At 35.8% G+C, this 23,305-nt stretch overlaps 1 protein-coding gene and 1 pseudogene across 6 annotated transcripts; one reads left to right on the forward strand and one right to left on the reverse strand.

Annotated features, from left to right (window-relative positions):
• Positions 1-9,917: 9,917 nt before the first annotated feature.
• On the reverse strand, positions 9,918-22,985 carry LOC18431390 (RNA polymerase II subunit B1 CTD phosphatase RPAP2-like protein). Of its 6 annotated transcripts, none has more exons than XR_016049696.1 (6): positions 22,131-22,985; positions 17,316-17,807; positions 17,026-17,219; positions 16,626-16,889; positions 12,581-12,734; positions 9,918-10,414 (listed from the first exon to the last, which is right to left on the reverse strand). XR_016049696.1 is itself a non-coding variant. In XM_006841515.4 (6 exons), the coding sequence occupies exons 1-6, from the start codon at positions 22,714-22,716 to the stop codon at positions 10,334-10,336; spliced, it is 1,776 nt and encodes a 591-aa protein (XP_006841578.1). In that variant the 5' UTR covers positions 22,717-22,985; the 3' UTR covers positions 9,918-10,333. The 6 variants fall into 6 exon arrangements, 3 of the variants coding, with proteins under 3 accessions (XP_006841578.1, XP_088714837.1, XP_020521116.1); XR_016049698.1 differs by having other exon boundaries at positions 21,808-22,369; XM_006841515.4 differs by having other exon boundaries at positions 12,581-12,739.
• Positions 13,882-14,403, forward strand: LOC148783363 (acetolactate synthase 3, chloroplastic-like; annotated as a pseudogene).
• Positions 22,986-23,305: the final 320 nt, after the last annotated feature.

Consider the following 23,305-nt stretch of genomic DNA (forward strand, 5'->3'; position numbering starts at 1 on the left):
ACTTTTATTGGTATAGTGGATTTCAGTTTTTCGTATCCGTGGAGTTAGACTTTCTGGGGCGCACCACGTAAATTTTTATGTTATCGTGATATATGTTTCATGTTTTATTTCTCGTACTTTATTTGCCAAAAATCAACTCATCGAGTTTAGAGCTTCTGTGCACAATAATAAACTCTCTTCCACTGTTTTCTAATTATGAGGAACTAGTAAAATGCATGTACGATGCCCTTGATATTAAATGTTGATTATAGAAATATATTTATTATTGAAAGCATTTCAATAAAACATAGATAGAATTCTATGAATTCATTTTTACAATAGAATATTTTATCAAATAATTATAATATTTATAGTAGATATTATTTTAATATAAAATTAATTAACATGTATCCATTTAATATAGAATTAAAATAAAACATGATTTAAATAAATAATTCAAATTATATTAATAAAAATTGATGGAGAATTTTATGTAGGCTTGCACTCTTACTAATGCCAATATCCAATATAGTAGTAATAGAAGTTCTTTATGATAACAAGTTCTTATGCTGATATCCAACATGGTAGTTCGTTACAACATGCTTTGAAAGCATTCAACTTATTATAAACAAAAGAGTGATCAGAACTTAAATGCATTGATAAAAACCTAATTTGGAAAAGAAATTTCATTTAATCTCTATATTTATTGTATTAATAGTTTGCAACATTTCTGCTGTAACTTATTATAAACAAAAAACTGATCAGAACTTAAGTGCATTGATGAAAACCTAATTTGGAAAAGAAAACTCATTAGTATTAATAATTTGCAACATTTCTGCTGTTAAATATAATTAAATTTAAATACAATTATTTGTTTGTTAATAATTTGTTTATGATATTATGTCGCATATTTAATAATTATAATCGAACTTTACATAACTTATTACTGACTTCTTTTTATGTTATTACATGTAATTCCTATTAAATATTATTAACTATTAGTAAATATGCATAAACCCTTGGTAAGTTAAAAAAATTAAAAAAAAACGAAGGAAATTTGTTTGCTGTATAATAAAATATGATCCAAAAATGCAAAAAAATAAAACTAACAAAAATATGTTTTGTGCAATTTTTTTTTACTTTTTCTCTTTACTTCCATTGTGGATTTTGGAAGATGAAAGAAAAAAAAATGAAAATGAAAAATGAATTTTTTTTTATTAAGTTATTTTCATAATAACTCTTTTTACAAAAAATATTCCTTAGTGATGCATGGGTAAAAGCAAAAATCTTTCTCTCTCTAGCTAAGGAAATTTTTGCCACTATATTGCTATTGAATTTTCATGATAACAATAAAATAAACAAAAATATTATTTTATAATACATATTTTTAGGAGAGAGATGAGTAAGAGGGGAGCAAGAAGAGAGACTGAAAGTGAGAGAGAGATTGATTTGAGAAGAGAATTGGCGGTAGAGATTTTAGGAGAGAGAAAAGATTGGTGGGATATGAGATAGGGACATGGAAAATAGAAAATGCATGTTTAATTAGTGATAGATGTTTATTAATGAGGGTTGCGCATGTTTATTGCGAGGTACTTTTTTTATTAGTGATAGATATTTATTAATGAGGGCATGTTTATTGGGATGTTTTTTTTAAGTTTAAGTGGGGGTATTTTGCTATATATTAATAATAGGATATGTATGAGAAATTGAATTCCCTGGTCGAGGATGGGAGAGAGAATAAGGAGATAGAAAGAAGTTACGTAAACGATACCTAATTTAATTTTAAATTCAAATTTAAATAGTATACCTAATTTAATTTTAAATTCAAATTTAAATAGTATTGGAGTCACTTGCACATCCAATATCACACATGAGATATATTACACATCCTACATACATGAGATATTATATGTTCTCTATCTCATTCCTCCTCCAAATTTGTATGCCTCTATTTGTAACATTCAAAACTAATATTATATCCTAAAATGAAGGAAAATTGTTTCATGCGGGCTCGACCGCATTTCTACATATGCGGTCTAGAAAGTATAAAGCATCCATCTTAAAGATGGACGCAAGTAGGTGTTCCATCTAAAAACAATGGAGGTTGATAGTCCAAATGTTTTCTTACTAGAATTATCATTTCTAATCTTTAAAATTTATTTATTTTTCATATTCATGATCTCCATGTTAGAGATTACATGTCCTTCAAAATTAAGGCTTAAAACCCATCTGGAAATTACATTTATTAAGAGGCCTGCATTTTTATATATGTGTGGGTTTGGCCGCATAGAAACCGGGTCCTAAAATAAAAGAAGAGATGGAGAGAGAGTATATGTAGGAGACAATAAAAAGGATTTGTCTAAGAGAAAGCATAAAGAATCTATGATACCATTACAAAGAGGTCACAATTGGTACTAACATTGAGATGTCAAATTGGATGGCTTGGGGTATATCACAAAGTTTGATAAATTTGTTTTTGAAATTTGAGTCAATGACAGGTTCACAACTATGCAAGTTGAAATTTGATGGACAAGATTGATTGTGACCTATTTGTATTAAAAATAAATAATCTATTTGTATACTTTATCCGACCTCAATTAATCGAAAAAATGCTAAAATAATGACATTGATGATGAGTCTATTTGTATACTTTCCCTGATAGTAAGTAAGAAAGAGTTATTAAAGAAAATAACTAAAGATAAAATGCGAAATACCTAACTTAAAAAAGAGTAAAATAGAAAGAGAGAAGGATAACTGGTGTGAAAATAAGAGGGGTCCTCCTCTCACTTTATATATAAAAATAAATAATCGATACTCTTTATCACAAGCAGCTATCATCTTGATATGAGTACAAAAGCAAGATCAAGGTAGTAATTCACATATTCATCAAATCTTGTGTGTATGTTTGTCTTTGATTTTTCTTGTCATATTCCCCGTAGAGTTCAGTCATAATCCCTAAATTTCAAACCAATAAAATTACATAGGCAACACGTTACATTGACTAACTTGACTTATTTCTCTAACTTCGTAAGTGAGTTTGTAAAGAACACCAAAGATGTGTTATATTGTATTTCTTGTGGAAGGATGCCTCAAATTGGGTGTCATATTAACCATTCTGCCTACATCTGATATCATTAATGGCTTTTTTTGTAAGAAATTAATTTTTTAGAAAATAGATTTCTTATATTTAGATTTCACATGTTTTTCTCTCATGTTTGGTAATACTATTTAGATTTTCTATGAAATTGTTTTCTTTCGATTGGTAAACTATTTGGGAATCAACCCTCTTGGAATATGTAATGTAAGCAATTCTCTCTCTCTAGAAATCCAATCTCTCTTTCTCTCTTTAAAAATATATTCACTCTCTAAAATGCATCATCTCTCTCTAGAAACCCACTATCTCTTTCTCTATCTAAAAACATATTCTCTCTTTAAAAACTCGATCTCTCTTTCTCTATCTAAAAATCTATTCTTTTACTAGAAACCCAATCTCTCTTTCTCTATCTAAAAACTTATTCTCTCTAGAAACCCAATCTCACTTTCTCTATCTAAAAATCTATTTTCTATCTAGAAACCCAGTCTCTATTTCTTTATCTAAAAACCTATTCACTTTCTAGAATCTCAATCTCTCTCTAAAAGCCCATTATCTCTCTAGAAATACAATCTCTCTTTCTCTCTCTAAAATTCCATTCTTCCTTTCCCTATCTAAAAACCGATTCTCTTTCTCTCTCTCTCTCTAAAAATTGATTCTTTTTAGAACTCAATCTCTCTTCTCTTTCTAAAAACCCAATCTCTCTTTCTCTATCTAAAAACTTATTTTCTCTCTAAAAACCCATTTATCTTTCTCTCTAAAAACTTATTCTCTCTAGAAAACCAATCTTTCTCTCTCTTAAAAAACTCATTATCTCTCTAAAAACTCGATCTCCCTTTCTCTCTCTAAAAACCTATTCTCTCTCTCTAAAAACACATTCTCTCTAGAAACCCAATCTCTCTAAAAACCAATTCTCACTCTCTAGAAACCCATCTCTCTTTAAACCCAATATTTTTCTCTAGAAACACAATATCTCTTTCTCTTTCTAAAATCCCATTCTCTCTTTCTTTTTCTAGAACTGAACATCTCTTTCTATTTCTAAAAACCCAATCTCTCATTCTCTCTCTAAAAAACTAATCTCTTTTTCTTTTTCTAAAAAATATTATCTGCCTTTAGAAACATAATCTCTCTCTAAAAACCCATCATCTCGCTCTAGAAATCCTCTCTCTTTAGAAACCAAATCTCTTTCTCTAAACACCCATTCTCTCGCTCTAGAAATCTACTCTCTTTCTCTCTCTAAAAACCACCCTCTCTAGAAACTTAATCTCTCTTTCTCTATCTTAAATCCCATTATCTCTTTCTCTCTCTAAAAAATCATTCTCTCTAAAAGTCCAATCTATCTTTCTCTCTAAAAACCCATTCTTTATCTAGAAACCCAATCTCAATTTCTCTCTCTAACAATCCATTCTCTCTCTAGAAACCGATTTCTCTCTAAAAACCCATTCTCTCTTTAGAAACTCTATCTATCTTGCTCTCTCTAAAACCTATTATCTCTCTCTAGAAAACCAATGTCTCTTTCTAAAAATCCATTCTCTCTCTCTAGAAACCCAATTTCTCTTTCTCTATCTAAAAATCATCTCTCTCTAGAAACCTAAGCTCTCTTTCTCTCTCTAGAAATCCAAGCTCTTTTTCTCTCTTTAGAAATCAATCTCTTTCTCTCTCTAAAAGCCTAATATCTCTTTCTCTCTCTAAAAATGCAATCTCGCATCTCTCTCTAGAAACCAATATATTTCTCTCTCTAAAATCCCAATGTCTCTTTCTCTCTTTAAAAATCCAATATCTATTTCTCTATCTAGAAATCCAATTTTCTAAAAAAAATTTCTAAAAAATATTTTTGTCTTACTATAAACAAGAAAAATTGGAAGAGTGAAATAAAATGAATAAAAGGGGGGGGGGGGGGGGGGGGGGGGGGGGGGACTTCTTAATGGGCTGGGTCGGGCTCAAGCCCAATACATTCTTTTCTGGTTGGGTCGGGCTAGGCCGGGCATTGATAGTGCATATTTTTGGGGGCGCGATGGGATTTTCGGTACACTTTTCAGGAGGGCCTTACTGGGGCAGGCCAAAGTATTTTTGGGCTTTGCCGAGCCTTGGGCTAGCCCGGCCTGATGGTAACCTTACTTACACCCTTGCCCCAGATTTTGAAAGAAATTAGAATCATACCTACATATGTATGATTTAAATTTCTTAGATTTGGGCCAATTTTTATGTCAATTAATTTCATTAAAAAGATTTCTTACTCTTGTGATGAACTAAATGTGAGAAATTAGTTATTTTTTTTAAAAATCATTTCTAAAAAATCATTTTCATACAAATCAAACATGCCCTAATGTTATTAACATATATATAGTATGGAGCAATGAAACTTGGGTATTCACATACTTGTATCTACGAGATGGTATTTACATCTCATTTATGGTTCGAATCCTCTCTGACATGGTCTCTTTTTTGCTGCCAGATTTCGTTTATGATTTGGCTCAATTACCCTAAAATAGGACTGTACTACTATGATTTGTATCTTCTCCATTTTTAGTTAATGAAAAACAGGTAGAAGGCCTTCTTCCCTAGGCTTACTTGAAAAAGACAACTGTTTAAATAGGGATTGCCTACAAATAGACAATGTATTTTTTGTACATAGAGGTCACATTAATACCCACTCATCAGATGTCAAATTGGACTGCTTGAGGTGAGTCATGAAATCTAAAAATTTATTTTTTGGAACTTTGTGTCTATTCATTGACACTCTTACAACCACCCATTTTGCAATTTAAAAGACAAGAATGATTGTGATCATGTACAAAAGATAAATGATCTCTTTGTACACAATTCCATTTAAATAATCAAGTATATTTTTATCAAGTCAATTAATTAGTTTATTATTTTGAATAAAATACCTTGCAGAACATGAAAGCTTTATGTGATATTTGCTTAGAGGATGAGAGTTAGTACCAAAAACATTCCCATCATGCTTGAATATCATGCACCAATTCCTTTGGAAAAGGAGTCAATTTCGAATTGCAATATTGCCCTTGGTTCTCAACATTTATTATGACAAGATTGAGAGTCCCATCAATTGCTCCAACACAATCTTTCATATGATTAAACTATAATGACTTAATAGTGATAATTACATAAAAGTAAATATAATATGAATGGTATCTTGAAGAAGGGAAAGAAACTAACATTATTGCGGAAACCTGGAGTAGCAATTATTGATGGGAGACATATGTTATGAGGTGGAAGCCTACCATCATTTTAATGACACAATCGAAATATCGATTTATAGTTTGACTAGAGTGTTGGAATCAGCGGTATACATAATGATTGCCAGATCTATGATCGAAGGTGAATAGGAATATTGCTACTTGTTCCTTGACACTAATATACTTGAGTGACAGAAGAAATTCTTCCCTCAAATAATATTAGAATGATTCTCGAGGATGTGTTGCTCCATATGAAGATTCTCCTTGCAATAATTTGTAGGTTTAATTCTTTCCTCATATAATATTGGAATGATTCTTGAGGATGTGTTGCTCCATTCGAATACAATCATTTGCATGTTTAATTAGTAGCTCCCAGACATATACTTTACCCCTTGAAGACTAAAGTCTGATAAGGCATCTTATCTAAGCATGTCTCATATCCTTGTTTAGCAAGAGCATCTATTATACGGTTTACTTTTTGTTTCATTCTTCAAAATCATGTTTCATTCACATGATTGATCAATTTTGGTTTATATCCACCTTAATAATCAAATCATTCATAACACAAAACCATGTATATCAGACATTCGTAATCTAGATTTGTCAATATAATGTTGCAATATCGATCACTATATTATTCTCATATCAAAATATTAAAACAACAACAATCATTATATCATTACTAGTTCAAGGCACGTGCGTTGCACGTGTGCTTCCATGCATACAAGTTTTTCAAAATAAAAATGTAAATGTTAAATAAATAATGGAAAGCTATAGCTTCAAAAGGCGTGGTCACGAAGTTCAAATAATAGGAGCACCTAACTTCCTTGTGCGAAGGCAAGAGAAATATTGATCTAACCATGTTGAAACAACATAATACATAATTAATATGTTATAATTTTTCTTTAAATAAAATCAAAAGGAACATAGATAATCTCTTTGACCTTTGTCAAGATTCGTAAAAAAGGAAAAATACCTACAAAATAATGCTATTATGGATGTAGAGAATAAACAAAAATAGCCATGGATATAAATAAATCATATTTTTTTAAAAAAAAAGACAAAATATTGTATTGCACAAAAATGAGATTGTATACTATGAAGCCATTTATTTTTTGTAAAAAGTGGTCACAATCACTTTTAGCCATTGACAGTTCTCTTGGGAATGCAAATCCTGTAGGTGTAGGGGGTTTAGTGCATGACAGCTCTGGTGGGATCTTGTTATCTTTCTTTAGTCCTTGTGGTATTATGTCTATCAATCATGCTGAATTTGACTACCCTCCATCAAGGTTTGCTTATTGTTTTTGACAAGGGCTTTGCCAGAGATATTATAGTAGAAGGGGATTCACTTAATGTTATCAAATGGTGTAGGAGAGAGCAAAGGGGTCCAGCGGTCCTTTTCTCTCATTGGATCAAAATTTTAAACCTTTGTGCACTTCCGAGATGGAAAATTTCTTTTGGCCACACTCTTCGTGAAGCAAATGGTGCAACAGATGGCTTGGCCAAATCAAGAGTCTCTCTCCCCTGCCTTCCTGTTTCTAATGTTTTGATTTCATGGTAAATCCACGCTTACGAAGCATTCTATCAAAATTATTTCTTAAAAAATAATTCAAAATTAAGAACTGGCAAAAAATTGCAGAAAGGGGGATGAGATATATGGAAGAGGAAAGAATGAAAGAATATGTGAAGAATGTAGAAATGTAAGGTCTAGTTTTTCAGTAGGGAGTAAAATGATATCTAAATTTATTAAGAAGTAATGATAATGTTAACCTATTTTGGGATGTTTATCATTTCTAAAGATATATGTAAGTATCACTCTTTAAGGTACTCTCCTAATCCATCATCACATTCCTAAATAAATCACTTTTATAATCTATAATGTATCTCATATGCTTGAGTATTGATTTTCCACTTCTTTCGTTCTAAACATTTTCTTTATATATACACCAAAAAATACCTCACCCACATCCCAACATAAAAATCAAAGAGAAAGGTTCAGATGAACGTATACAAAGTGAGCCCTCTCTTTTTTCTCACTACCTACCTCATGCCAAAATGGCTTACCCTAAACACTTTCCCACAAAGTCTTCTGCCTGTCTCACAACGTGCGTGTTAACCAAACAAGCTCTTATCTAATTCCTCCGTCTTTCCTCAGATCCCTACTCTGTTGTAAGCTTTTCGAAGTACAGTTTACATGCTATTCTCGCTTCCCAACATGCCTTCTAGAATGTATATATTCTTATGCCGTAAAAATACTATCCATGATTTGTCGATCTTTGAGAAAGCTTATTGCTATCCCGATATAACATCATGGATGACTCTTCTGTTGTAAGCTTTTTCGAAGAACAGTTTACATACTATTATCGCTTCCCAACAAGCCTTCTAGAATGTATACATTTTTATGCCGTAAGAACACTATCCATGATTTGTCGATCTTTAAGAAAGCTTATTGCTATCCCGATATAACATCATGGATGACTCTTTTGAGTCTGATGGCTGGTAACTTTCGCAATGATTTTATACGAAATTTGACGAAAGGTTGATAGGCATATTATCATTGAAGTGCTCTATGGACCGTCTTTTGGAAACCATCGCTATGGAAGTGGAGGTTACAGTCATGTTAATTACACCCCTTTGGTAGAATTCCTCAACCATTTTCACCAAGTCACCTTTTATGTTTTTTGAGTAAAACTGGAAGAAAGTTATTTGATGATAATTAGGATCAGGAGCTTAGAAAGTTATTTTGATGATAATTAGGATCAGGAGCTTTATCTCTTAGAAGTGGACAAGCTGTCGTCTTAACTGCTTTTAAGGTAAGTGGGCTTTCCAAATCAGCACAATGCCTACCCTTAATTTTGAATGGACATGTTCAACAGAAGTCCTTCCCCTAAGTACGGAGTGAAAGGTCTCTCTAAAATAATTTAGAATACCTCTTCCCAGATGCCCTTTATTTTTACTGCTAACACTTGCATGTTGCCTCTTCTCCTCAAGTTTGCTAATGCATCAAAGTTTATGAAACCAATTGAGTCTTAAGTGACCTGACCCAGACACAATTCAGGTCTAGAAAAAAAAATAAATAAATAAATAAATAAATAAAAAAATATATATATATATATATATATATATATATATATATATATATATATATATATATATATATATATATTTATTGTGCATTTCCAGACCCAGGCCGACCCACTGCCACCCCTAAAAAATCCCCCCAACCGTAGCATCCAAATCCCAAAAACAATAATTGCCATTAAGCTGTCAGGAAACGCATTTGTCAGCCTCTAACCTCTCCAGTGAACAAAGAAAGAACCCCACCATAGAGACTTCATTTCCAATTTCTTTTTCTAAAATTCAGAGGAAGAAGTATAATAATAAGCTTAATACGAGACATGCCCCCTTACCGTCTGTTCAGTGTTGGACGATGACGATTGGAGAGGGGAGGGTATGTTAGGTTTGTAAATATGATCTAACGGCACCAGTTGGCGTTGGATGCTCCATACATGCCATCGACACATTAGATGCCCCAATTCTATAACCAATAACCATTGCAATGATGAAAACACATCACTCTACTTAGGAAAAAAGGATAAAAAAAAAAACGGAAAAGTAAAAAAGAGGAGCAAGAGGGAGGCCATTACTTTCAACATAATAGTCCATAGTTTTCATTCATCAGAGCAGTCCTTTGTGTATCACATAGGAAGTTCTGGATAAGCAAGCTTGCAGGAAAAAAAACACCATTACATTGTACCAGCTGCCGGATCCACTTCATTTTCTGAAGTGACTTGCTAAAGCATTTTTTTCCATAAATCCCTGCGGGGGGAAATATTCCATATAACCCGTCTGTGTATAGACTCAACCCAACATCCACCGTCCTTATTTAACCAAACAGTGGGTCATGAGTTGTTCCCGACTCTTATAGCAGCTCAGATTTTTGGGGGCAATGGTTACTCAAGTCCGATGCACATGTAAACATGGAAGATGGATGTTGAGTTCTCTATATGGTGTATGGTCCCATCCTCTCAATTATGAATGTCCAATGGGTTTTCAATCTCCACTATTGTGCAGACTGTCCAGGTAGAAATAGGTCCCTCATGATGTTATACTCCTCATTGCTAACTTGAGCATCCTCTAGCATCTGTTCCACCCAAAAAATTCTCAAAGGAAAGAGATCTAACAGGATAGGTAAAAATATAAAATGGAAATAAATTCATACCATCATTTTCAGAAAAACTAATAGTGTGTGTTTTTTATAAAATATAGCCAAAACCTTTCAGAAGCTAGTACACCAGATCATGTATATATTACTCCACTTAAAATTATCAGTATGCACAGAAAAGATCCAAGGGATTTCATATAACTAAGCCCACCCAGCAGTTGCATTCCGCTGCTTAGCCAGCCATTTAAGCAGCTAAAATCATTGGAAGAGCACATATAACCTTGCCCGAAGTTGAATAACAGCAACATTACATGGCTTACACCAATTAAGCTCAACTCTTAAAGTTACACATGGGAGTTAATCTAATATTCATTTACACTCAGTTGCAGCAAAAGAAAATTCTTTTACAGATTCACCTAAAGCAAGTAAAAGTCAACCTAGACCTTTATTTGAAATCGCAAGCTGAAAACAACTAGCCAATCATTTACCAAGCAAAACAAAACCAACTAGCTTTGGTCTTTTGTGTCTCTTTCCATGGTCATGACATGTTGCAAGCAATCTCACCAATTTCCCTAGATGTCGCCTACTATGCTAATTGTAGTTCAGTCACTCGAAAATCAACACTCCAAATGGGATCTTATCTTATTTCTCACTAACTGGATAACTAAAACACGACATATAATTTGAACACAAAAAATTCTTTAGCCTAGCCCCTCAACAAGTAAAGTTAACATACACACAAGCAAGCCAAACCATCCTCACGTGAAACATCATTTTAGTCTAGCAGCTTCACATTCTTTTCTTTTCTTTGTGTGTGTATGTGTGTGTGTGTGTGTGGGTGGGTGGGTGTGTAAGCAGGGATTCAATTGTTAAACATAAAGAAAAGACGTTGATACTACATATGCAACTTAAGTGTTGGTATTGGAGAGTGGCATTTGTGCCTCAGCTCTTCACACCCTAACTGGACATTCAATTGGCAGCACTATCCAGCTATAATCTTATCTGAGAAAAAGAATTGGATTTCAATGTACACTGTAGAAGGATCCACATCAGCAATATTAAGAAGAAATCCATTTAGAAACATTAGGGCTACATATAGGAGGTATTTTTACGCCATAATTTTGTACGGAGCACAATGGAATTCTACATCTACTGCATCAGCAATATTAACAGGTGGCTCTTGCTGATGCCATATGCAAGTAATTTGCTTCATAGACCCTTTGTTGCTACAACTTGAAATAACCCAAAAAAATAAGAGAGGAAAATTATATCACAAAGTTTGCCTTGCAGCATTGACATGCATAACTTACTGCATCTTGAAAATACAAATCATCAAAAAAAAAAAATAAATCGGAGATGGAGCTCACACAACCCAGAAAGTAATGAAGTAATGTAGCCTGTCACTTCACTCATAAAAGAACAGATATCAAAATCCATTCAAATATGATCAGCCAATTAAAATGGAAGGAACCATAAACCAATGTACTCCCGATCCACACAAGAATCAGGGTCAAAACCAAACAGATCATACATCAGCATTATTAGGGGCTTTGCTGGCAAGGAAGCCCAAAGGTGTCTTTCTCGTTTCTGATATATTTCCCTCAAAATGATAAGAAAGAAATTCCCCGACACAAACAGAAACCTACAACGGGCCAAATTGAAGCTTTCCAAATCGGTAGATAACATGGGATCTTGAGTCCAAAATCCTCATTGTTTCTGAATTTTCTCATATAGTCGATTACAGCTGCACATGACAAAATGCAGTAGCCTCAAATAAACTACAACTCGCACAAAATTTAGACCATCTCTTCATTATTTTTTCACTATTTCATTGAATTTCTGAAATTGACTTCCATCTTGCGTAATTCTCTATTAATTTCACACTTCTTAAAATTTTCAGTTACCAGTTTACTATGGCATAGCATTTTGATTCTTCAGCCAATCTGATGCAGAGCACAATGCAAATATGAGGGGACAAATGATGCATATACAAGGCATAAAATACAAGCGAAATTCATACCAGGAATAGAAGAGATCATTAGGACTTGAGTAAATATACACTCATATCCAAATAACAAAATTTTTATTTCAAATCTACATATATGCATAATACATGGATTCACACTAGTTGTACAGCTGCCTCACCTTGTGAACCAGTGTTCTTCTGCTTGCAATATGTTGTTCAAGAGCCGGAACTATGTGAACTGAGAGAGCATCTAGGAATAGAAGAACAATAACATGCCACTGCTTCATTCTAAAGGGTGGTAATGCTTCTGTAAACGTCATTGTGTCAAGTAGCCTGCCCTGAAAAGCAAACACAATCTTAGTGAAATATTACAATAGTCTTAAAGTACAGAAGAATCATAATAATTCATGATAATCAAAGCTCACAACTAGAATCGATCAATTTTCATTGGATGAAACAAACCGAACAGAAATGTAACTCAGAACCTCGGTGACCAGGGTCAGAATCGCCCATACCCAGAACCTGCAGGGTGGCACTTACGGTTGAGGAACTTCAAAAATTGCCTGATTCTCACAAGGTCATGGACTGATTGTGTTATTTTTACAAGGACTTGGCCAAGTCTTGGTGAGACTCAGCTAAGCTGGACTGCTGACTCAGCTTAAGACTTGAGCAAGTCCAAGCCAAGTCAGTGTTTTTAATCGCTGCATCAACTTATATCATTTGGTGAACATGTTATTATGCTTACAGGGAATTTTAAAATTTTCGCTATTAACGACATCAAAAGTAAGCGTATTTTATGCTTCAAGCCAAGCTCAATCAAATGGATAATATTAGAAATATTCTAGACAGAGCATCATCATCATTTATGCCTTGCGCCCTCATTTATGCCATTCTAGACAGAGCAATGATTGTTTAAAATCTCGCATGTTTGTTCCAAAATATCAAGTGACATATCAGTGAAGGACCACGGCAAGATCCCCAAGTACCACGAAATCGCCCTGTTTGTCCAATACATCAGTAAGCCCGCATGGGAGAGTTTCTGCTAAACCTTTCAAGCTGCACCGAGATCAATAAGGCATGATTCCCATCCGCATTTAGATTCTGCATAAGGCCCTTTAGAACCATATTGTTTAAAAAAAGGGAAAATTACTATATATCCCCCCCCCAAAAAAAAAAAAAACAATCAACAAAACGGGAGGAATGTTATCCAAATGATGTCCCCTTGTTGAAAAGTCCCTTACACCCATTACCCTAAAATATATATTTTTTTGTTTTTCATCTATCCCCCTGGGGTACTTTTCAGCTTAATTTGTGACTAAAATACCCTTACTAATAATGGCTCTTACAAAGTCAAAATAAATATTTGTATTTCGCCATCTGTCTTTCGCTTTTTTCTTTCGCATCTCTCTCTCTCTATTGCTTTCCTCTTTTTTCTCTCTCTAAGCCTACCTTCCCCAATCTTAGTCGTTTAGTTGATACAATGCAGGATAATGTTCCTCTAGTTGCAATTACTGGTCAGGTTCCTCAAACGAATGATACGGACTGATGCTTTTCAAGAGCACCCCATTGTTGAGGTGACGAGGTCTATAACCAAGCACAGTTATCTTGTTCCTAATGTCGATGATATTCCTAGGGTTGTTAGAGAAGCTTTCTTTCTAGCTTTGTGGGGTCGACCTCATCCTGTGTTGACCGATGTGCCTAAAGATGTTCAGCAACAAATGGTGGTACCTGATTATTATCAACCGATGAAAATTCATGGTTATGTTAATCAATTACCAAAAAACCCTGAACTTTTCAGTGGAAAAGACTGTACCATTATTTTAGGACCAAAAGGCCTGTTCTTTATGTTGGGGGTGGCTGTTTGAATGCTGTGGAGTCGAAGAGGATTGTTGAGCTAACTGGGATACCAGTTGCTAGGACTTTAATGAGGTTCGGAGCATATCCATATTCAGATGATCTCCACTTGCATATGTTAGGATGCAATGAGCTAAACTCTAGATAATTTAAAGCAAAGAAGCAGAAACAAGAAATTCCAAAGTTGAAACTTCCAAAGCTTCATGTAAGCTCAATATAAAGGGATTCCATGTACTTGTACATAGAATCTAAAAGTTTTGTTGTTTGTTTTTTTTTTCTAAGAATATATGCATAGAATCCAGAAGTTCAAAGTGTCCTATAGCCTCTTCATCTACTGCCCTATAGCCTTTTCCCTCTGGGGTGCCCTGCAACAACTTTTTCAATGGCATTGGGTAACCCCCAGAACCAATCCCCCTCCCATTCTCCTCGCTCCACTTATGTTCCTGGGGCTTCTCAAGTTTTTCTACTGTGGAAGGCTTCCATTGCTGCTTTGCTCTGGGAGATTTGGAGAGAATGCAATAATCAAAGATTCCAGGTGCAAAGATCCACCACTGCGCAATGTTCAAAAGGATCAAATCAGCAGTCATCTTTTGGGAAACCAACCACAAGATACAAAGGCTTCTCCTCCATGGCTTTCCATCTCAATTGGCATGACGTACATTTCGCAACCCAGAGCATCCCCCGTGTCTCTTTGTGGAGACCATCTGAGCCAGGTTGTGTTAAACTTAATTTCAACGGTTGCTCCCTTGGCAACCCTGATCCCGCAGGCATCGAAAGCCTCTTTAGGAACCATAAAGGTTTGACTTTGGCCGCTTTCTCGAAACACATCAGCCACTCAGACTCACAAAAATCCGAAGCCCCAGCCTTACTTGAGGGGCTCAAACCGTTTGACAGATCCTGGACCCATTCACTGAAAGTTGAAGGCGACTCAAGCAATGTCATATCCTGAGCTTCTGGTGCAGCTACCTGCCCATGGCCCCTAATCCACATCTTTGACATATCTTTCACATGAACCAGGGACTCATGATCACTTGGAGACATGTTTACTAAGAGAGCAACTCATCTGACTCTCTTGCCAAGGCGGGTGTTATAAATGCCACTGGCTGAGTACTTTTTTGCAAACCCAGCCTCACCCCCAGCACCCACTCCTTCCCCTCTTACTGTTTTTGCTTTATACACTTCCCCCTAAGGCATTTTTGTATAGTGCTTCCTGAATACGGGAAGCCATTTTTTGTAGTAAATAGCCCCTGAATTGCTCAGGTGGCCTAATATTGTACTCTTACATCCCCAATTAATACAATTGTTAACCTTTTCAAACCAAAAAAAACAGCCTTATTGCCTAAGAATCAATCACTGAATATGATTTGCTGGTGTGTATGGATCATGTGATTCGTGACTTCGTGATTTATGAAGCAAATTGCAGCTCGTGGTACTGACCACCAACTGCCCATCCTTTGTTGAGGGAGCAACCATCTTAGAAGATGAAGCACTTGCGCTGCTCCTACCGACAGATACACCAAGGCAAATTCCCTCACAAGGTTGAAAGCACTATAGCTGTACTTAAGACTACAGATTATACTAACAGCCTGAGTGAAGTGGGCAAGATACTATGGAAGGAGCAGCGAATAAAAGAGCAAAATGTGTGTTCCATCCAAATGATCACTTTCACCAACATACTTAGCTCCCATATCCTGCCAGGCCACCATCAACCTACCCATTTCCACCTTATATAATTTATATCATGCTCATGAATGTTCCAAATTTTTATTTAACACAAACTAAAACAATCAGTAATTAATGTCCTTCAAAATTCAGCAGCAATTTTATGAAAGACATGCAAACCAAGCTGCATTTATTTTAACCAACACTAGAAACTTCATGCTTATATGTTCTCAGATTCAAAGCTAAAAATTGTAACAAACGATGTACATTCATTCGAATGCTGTCTTAATCTAGGAACATAATTACAAAATCATTTATCTTCTTCACAATGTGCTTCAGCTGAACTCACTCTAGAGTTTGATTCTTCATCAGCAAGCTTGTACTAATTTATATTAAGACAATCAACTATAAAAGGGCACACCAACAGATCTGCTTGAATGGTCTGGCATGTGTATTAACTTCCACAAACAAGAACTTTCACAATGATATCTCAAATAGAAAACACAAATCACCATGCCCATGGGAAGATGTACACACAAGTGATATGAGTTCCCATTGGTCTAGGGTATGTAATTGAGGTTCACCCAATATAGGCCTCAGCTAGGAAATGTTATATTAAAGTGACAGTACAGATAGTCTATTGCATATTTATAAAGCTCAATAATGAAGAATTATGAAAATCACAAGAAACTAAACCAAAAGAAGTACCAGAGCTACTTCGAGAGTTGAAATAGGAGTCGGTAACTTGATATTCGCTACAACTCCTGGTAATGCACGAGCAAGACAACCAGAAAGAGTTTCCTTAATCTCAGAAGAAAGGCCGTCTCCCAGGACAAATTTATGTGGATACTCCCTCCCATCGACAACTACAAACTCTTCCTCAGCACTTTCAGCTCTCCCATAAATATAAGCCATAGAAGATGCAGTTACCCATCCAAAAAGCGCCATCCACATTGTCGCGAATGACGATAACTGCCAGATTCAAAACTCCATGCATCATAGAAATTTGACATATGGTCCTAAATGAAAGAAATGGAATCACTCCATGAAAGAAAAGGAATCACTCCAACATATCTCGATATGAATGAAAAATATCAGGGGCACTTACAGTCAAACTAAAGCCCTCTGGAGGTGCATCATACCAAGAATCTTCCTCAGTGTCAAAGGCTCCAGTGTGCAATAAAGAAGGCCTCTTAACCCATTTTTCTCCTTCCTCAGGTTTTAGTTCATCAGCCACTTTTTGAATGTTTTCTTCTTCTACACTGTTTGGACATGGGAAGATGAGAATTCCAGCTTCAGAGGCTGCAACAAAAAGGAAAATTAAAGAGGAAGACTTCAATCAATCTCTCATGAATAAACAACAAATAATAAAACTCATACAACAGATATTTCTCTTACCAGCATCAAGGGTATTAGATTGGCCAGAAGCAACAGCTGCTGCTGCCTCAGTTAATGCACTTGCACATGCTTCTGCTGAAGCACGTCGAGAGGAAATCATAGTGTCCTCGACACTCAATGAATCTGAGCTCTCTTTGCATTTCGAACCAGATTCTATCCCTTGGCAATTGTTTAATGTCATATTTTGGATGCCCTCAACTATTGTTTGCTGCTCATCAGCCCATGAAACCGTACGAGTAGAAGCCTTTGCACCTAAATTCTTCAAAGCAGATCGTAATTTTGTTTCTTTTGGGTGGGATTGGGACTTTTCCTGAGCATGCTGTTCTCTTTTTGAACCTTCAACATTTACGTGAACGTGGTCATTTACGAATTTGGAACTTGAATTCTTTTGGAGGTTGCCGGAAGATGGTTCTCCAATTATTATTGTACTGGCGAAATTTGTCTCAGGATAAATGGGGTCCTTTTTCGTGGTTGACTTGCCACTTTTAGACCCTGTGGTATATATGATTAAGAACATTAATTAGATATCATGATAATTAAAATGAGAAAAAAAAATGAGCTAGCAAATCGTATACACTTTGTTTACCACTTAAGCAAGCTAGACTAATATTTACATGGTGCAAATAGATTTGACCAATTATACAAACAGCATAAACCCATCTCTCACAGAGTGAGACAATTATGTGAAGGATAGACAAATACCCACAATATTTAGTAGAAAAATATTTTAAGATTAACAAAACTGATAAGAAATTCCCCTACTATTTAGTAGGATTTACTATTTAAGCAAGTATAACCCACTCATTTGACATTGGGACCAGCGTTCCAAAAGTCCCGGGCAGTGCCTAGGCGGCCATGGGGTCCTGGCTGGCCAGCGCCTAGGTGGTTGCCCAAGGACCTCGGCAGCCCAGGCTCAACAGGGGGCAGGGGTGCCTACAGAATCCTGTTTTAGGTCCACATTTTGTGTAAAACAAATTGCATACTCGGGCCTTTTTTACGCATTTTTATTGGAAATCATGCCAAATCCAAACCAAAGTAATACACTACTACAAAAAATACAGTCCATAACCAAATAATCTAACCATAATCCATACCAATCCATAACCTCAATCCATAGTTTATTACCATTCCATTCTATAGTTCCATGCACATGATCCACAATCCATAGTAACCAAACCAAAGTAAATCCACACACTCCATAGACTCACTCCATATTCCATAAACAAAAGGCAGAGTACCACACTACCATATACATGTGCAACACGAATATGAGTATATGACAATAACACATTAACACATCATAAAATTTTAAAATCCAAACAAAAGTACTAGCACAACCAAAAATACAATACAATCACAATCTATTGTCCATAGTCCATACCATCCCATAATCCATACACATAAGAGGAAATAAGAATCTAGACTTGAAGAAATTTTTGAGGTTTTTTTTGGTAGTTTTAGCAGGGGAAAAAGTGAGATTTGAGGTGCCAGCCAGGATCCCTGGGTGAACGCACAGGGACACCCCGCCTAGAAGGCCTGCACAGGCCTTGGCAAGGCGCCTTGGCCCTCCTGACCTGCAGGCGCCTGCCTAGGTGTTCGGCGGATCGCTTTTAAGAACACTGATTGGAACATTTTGGAACAAGGACATTCATACTTGGAAGGATAGATTTATAAGGTAATGAGACTAGTAAAATGTCTAAACAAGGTAAAAATTTTGAAATCCACAGTAACGTGCAGTGTTTTAAATTGTCATGCAGACCTGATGCAGCAGGGATCCGATGTGGCAATGCGGCTTGATGCGGTCCCAATGCGGACACATCACCTCTAATGCAGTCAATACATTTAAAAAAAATTCAAAAAAAATAATAATATAAAAAAAAATCAATGTGATTCATGTGGTAGTAGGTATTTAAATTTAATCAATATCTATAAAATATTAGCTATCTAAGCCTTTGAGTCGATGATAGTTTTGATAAAAACAGTAATAGAGTTTGTTGTTCTAATATCTAATCTTTTACAGTTTAAATGCCTAATACAATTAACTTGTAAAACAAAGTAATCCATTCCATCTCATGTAAAATATCCATAGCTCCAAACTTCAAAGTTTAAACTCCAAAGAGTCAAAGACCAAAAGTTTGTCTTTATGACATGTAAAAAAAAAGATAATCAATTTTCAACTCCCAATCAGACAAGTCATAAAATACTTGAATTTCTTCTATCAATTCTTTTTGTTTCATTTTCTTCTTTTCCTTCGCTTTTCTTGGCTATCTTTGTATCCTCTAATCTCTTTTCAGATCTCATCGGTTGCTTTTGGGCATGCTTTAATATTCCCAGTAATATCGGTTTAATCACCTTAGGATCCTTTTTTTTTTTGGTTTTATGTGTGTTTGTTTTCCCTTCTTTCTTTTCCTTTTTTTTTTGTGTGTGTGTGTGTGGGGGGGAGGGGGGGGGGGGGGGGGGGGGGGGGTGGTGAGACAGGGGACGCAGCAGGGAAGGGGTCGGTTTGGGACAATTTTGTCTATTCTCTATGCTCATGGGCTTATTTTCCACCCACGAGCACAGATCGCATATGTGGCTGCATCGCTCGTGATACATTATGGCCTCATATGTGCGTGACACCTCATATGCATATGTACGTGACACCTCATATGCAACTGCAACACTTTTTTTTGCATATGCGGCCCAGAGCAATGCACTCCAGACTGCATAACGCATTATGTGGCCGCATAACGTGCTATGTGGCTGCATTTTAAAACTAACATGTAACAGTATTTACTCTAAGCGACTAATAATTATTATGTGAAAATGAAATAACTGATAACACTGTCTAAAAAATGGCCATGTCATGTTATGTAAATTCCTATCATATGAAATGATCTAATTATCATTAATGAAAAAATGGGGCTGCTAAAAAATGGGTCGCTTTTCAATCATTTTGCATCTTTTTGAAAATTAATGCATTAAAACACAAGATATTGAGAACATATGCATAAAAGCATATACATATACAAACTTAAATAGTATACTTTATGTCAAGATAAAAGCAATCCCTGCACCAATCCTCTTTGAAGCACAACAAACCCAGATCCTAAGCAGGCTGTAAGAACACATTGCTCACTCCAAGCCATCACCTATTAATTGCCCACCAGGGATCTCATCTAAAAATCAATACATCGTAACATATGGGAAGTTGCATAAACTTTAAAACAGAGAAATTCAAATTTAAAGAGAAAGGATGCAAGTCAGACCATATGAGCAACCTTATGTCAATTCTTTGGTAAAAGTTTGGTAAAAGGAAGTCAATGGGAACTCAACATCAGTTTCTTCCGTAACTTAACTAGTAATATGAGAAGGAAGAATTATGATTCAGGAGCCAGACTTCCACAGACTTTCTATGAGGGAGAGGAGAGACTGATGGCTTTTACAGAAAATTTATAGGGCAATAAATGCTAACCATTTCTAATGGGACTTCCCAGGGATAATTGTGCTGTCTCAAGTAAAGCTAAAGCTCCTGGTCCTAATGATTTCTCAGCTGCATTCTTTCATGCCATTTGGGATATCAATAATGATCTTATGTATATCTTGAAGATATTTCTTTTCTTCCTCTATGATAATCGTTAAGACTAATAGCACTTCGGTCAAATTGATCTCAACAGGGGAGGAGGGCAAAAGACACCGAATTCTTAATTTGGATAAAGAATTATATAAAAATGCTACAAAGGTAACTTTCAAGAGAAATTAGTTATACAATTGATCATTTCCCAGGAGCCAGGAGGCTGCATGAATGTTCATATTATGTTATAGCTCAAGAATAGAATCCTCAATATTTTGCATAAGTTAAAATTTGAAATTATAAATTGTTGAGCACTAGACCTAGAGAAGGGACACTTAAGATTGTATATATGTTCAGATCTGAAAACAGCATTTGGTTATGTGGATTCATCAACTTATGTGGATTCATCAACTTTGTAAACACAATATGATTATCCGAATCGGGTGTTCATCATGTACAGGCTTTAGAGGGAAGAGGCAGAAAAATTTCAAGTCTTGCATTTCACTCTCCATAATAGATTGAAATTCAAAGGTAATATCGGTGCACCACACTTGTTAACCAGTTTCAAAAAGAAATATTGGTGCCCCACAGTCTAAGAGAATGGAACCCCATCTTGTAGATCATTATGCTCGAATCATTAAGCAGAACTTTGCAGAAGTGGATTGTTTCATATAGCATTTTTCATATGTAGCATCTTTTATATAACAAATATAGCCCCAGGGCCATTGCCCACTTGAAGAAGGGACTTCACCAAAGTGATTTTCAATGTGTAACTCGCCTTTTTTGAATAATCTTGCATTTTGCAGATGACCCTATTGTCTTTCCTATGCCTCAGTTAAAGAAGAAAAAAAAAACTGACTTGAACCAGACCTGAATTGTTCAACTTTTATCCATAATAAACAGATATTTAAATGAACTGAACTTTGGTTCATTCCATACCAATGTAGCCTCCCAGTGAGCCAACATTATGAATCCAAACCCACTCTTTTCACTAACCATCCCAAATTCAGCAACAAAATTTTTGAATCCAAACCCACGCTTTTCATTGGCCATCCAAAAGATAAGCAAGATATTCCCTGATTCACGATTTAACCCAAGTGAGTGACTCTCTTCATCTCCCAATATATGTGCATTCAATTTAAGTAAGTATCCAGCTAAGGGAACTTGAGCCAATCCTAAAAGTAATTGTGACTGGCTTCTCCGGGTTAAAACATGAAATTTCAACTTCTTTTATCAAATTAGCCCAAAAAACCACAAATTACCTTTCCTTTGAACCGGAGGAACCTGATCTTGTCGAGGCACATACCCCTCAATTGCATTATACGGTCCCACAAAATCCATAGACTGAATATCACCAACACTCACATCTTCTTTCTCATGTATCGTCAAACTAGAAAACGCTAAGCTTATTTTTTCATTCTTCTCTGCACCACCAGCATTACTCTCTTCAATACTCGGTGAACTGAACAAATTCAATATCTCCGCAATTTTACCAGGGTCTGAGAACTCACACCTCTCAGGCTTCAACAATTTTGAGAAGGCCTGGCTGTTAATTACACATTCAGGTGAGCAATAAAGCCATGTCTCCTTGAGATCGTAGACCGAGTGCTCCTTTAGAGATATCCTGTATCGCCCCTTCTTTGGACGATCACATGGAAGGTATTTGTTGCAGAGAGGGTAACCACATAGATTAGTGATGGTTCTTTCTGTGACAACGTCATCGTAATCGCTTCGAGAAATTAGGTTCGCAGCTGCAAGAAGCTGGTTCTCTTTGGAAATTCCGTCTAGGAGATAGGTCTGGATTTTATAAATGGCGTCTTTTAGAGAGGGAATAGAATTCATGGCCATGGTGAAAAATGAGACAGAGAAAAGGGATGAACCCTAGTTTTCTGAGCAGGTCTAGAGAGAGAGAGGAACTAAGTGGAGCTTGTTGTTGCCTCCTTTCAGAGGGAGAATTGCATCCGTCACCACCAAATGAGCTTTGAAGAGACAATTGAAGGGGAAACCCTAGGTTTCTGGATCAGTCGAAGGAGACAAATGGAGCCAGTGAAACCTCTCAATGGCGCCTTTTCAGAGAAAGAGAGAGGAGTCAATGTCCATGAGTTGTGAGTAAACCCTAGTTACTGGTTGCCATTAGAGAGAGAGAGGGATTTGCTGATTGGTGATATATAGAGAGAGAGGTATGGCGAAGCTTCCCGCCTAATAGCCGTAACTTATGACGGTGGTGGAAGAGTCCGCTTTGCTTTTACATTTGAAGTTTTTCGGAGAATATTTTCAGTCGATGACGCTTTTACCCTGACGGGGATAAAGTAATGGGAAAGCTTTCTATGTTGCCCCTGTAACATAGATGTTCTCCTACCATCCGGCCGTTTCATTTTTTAATGAAGGGAGTCACTCACCGTTTGATTTAGATCCAACGTTTCAAAGTATTTTATTT

Source organism: Amborella trichopoda, chromosome 2 (assembly GCF_054954075.1).
Source record: "Amborella trichopoda isolate Santa Cruz 75 chromosome 2, AtrichopodaSantaCruz75HAP2 v2.0, whole genome shotgun sequence".
Taxonomy (NCBI): Eukaryota; Viridiplantae; Streptophyta; class Magnoliopsida; order Amborellales; family Amborellaceae; genus Amborella; species Amborella trichopoda.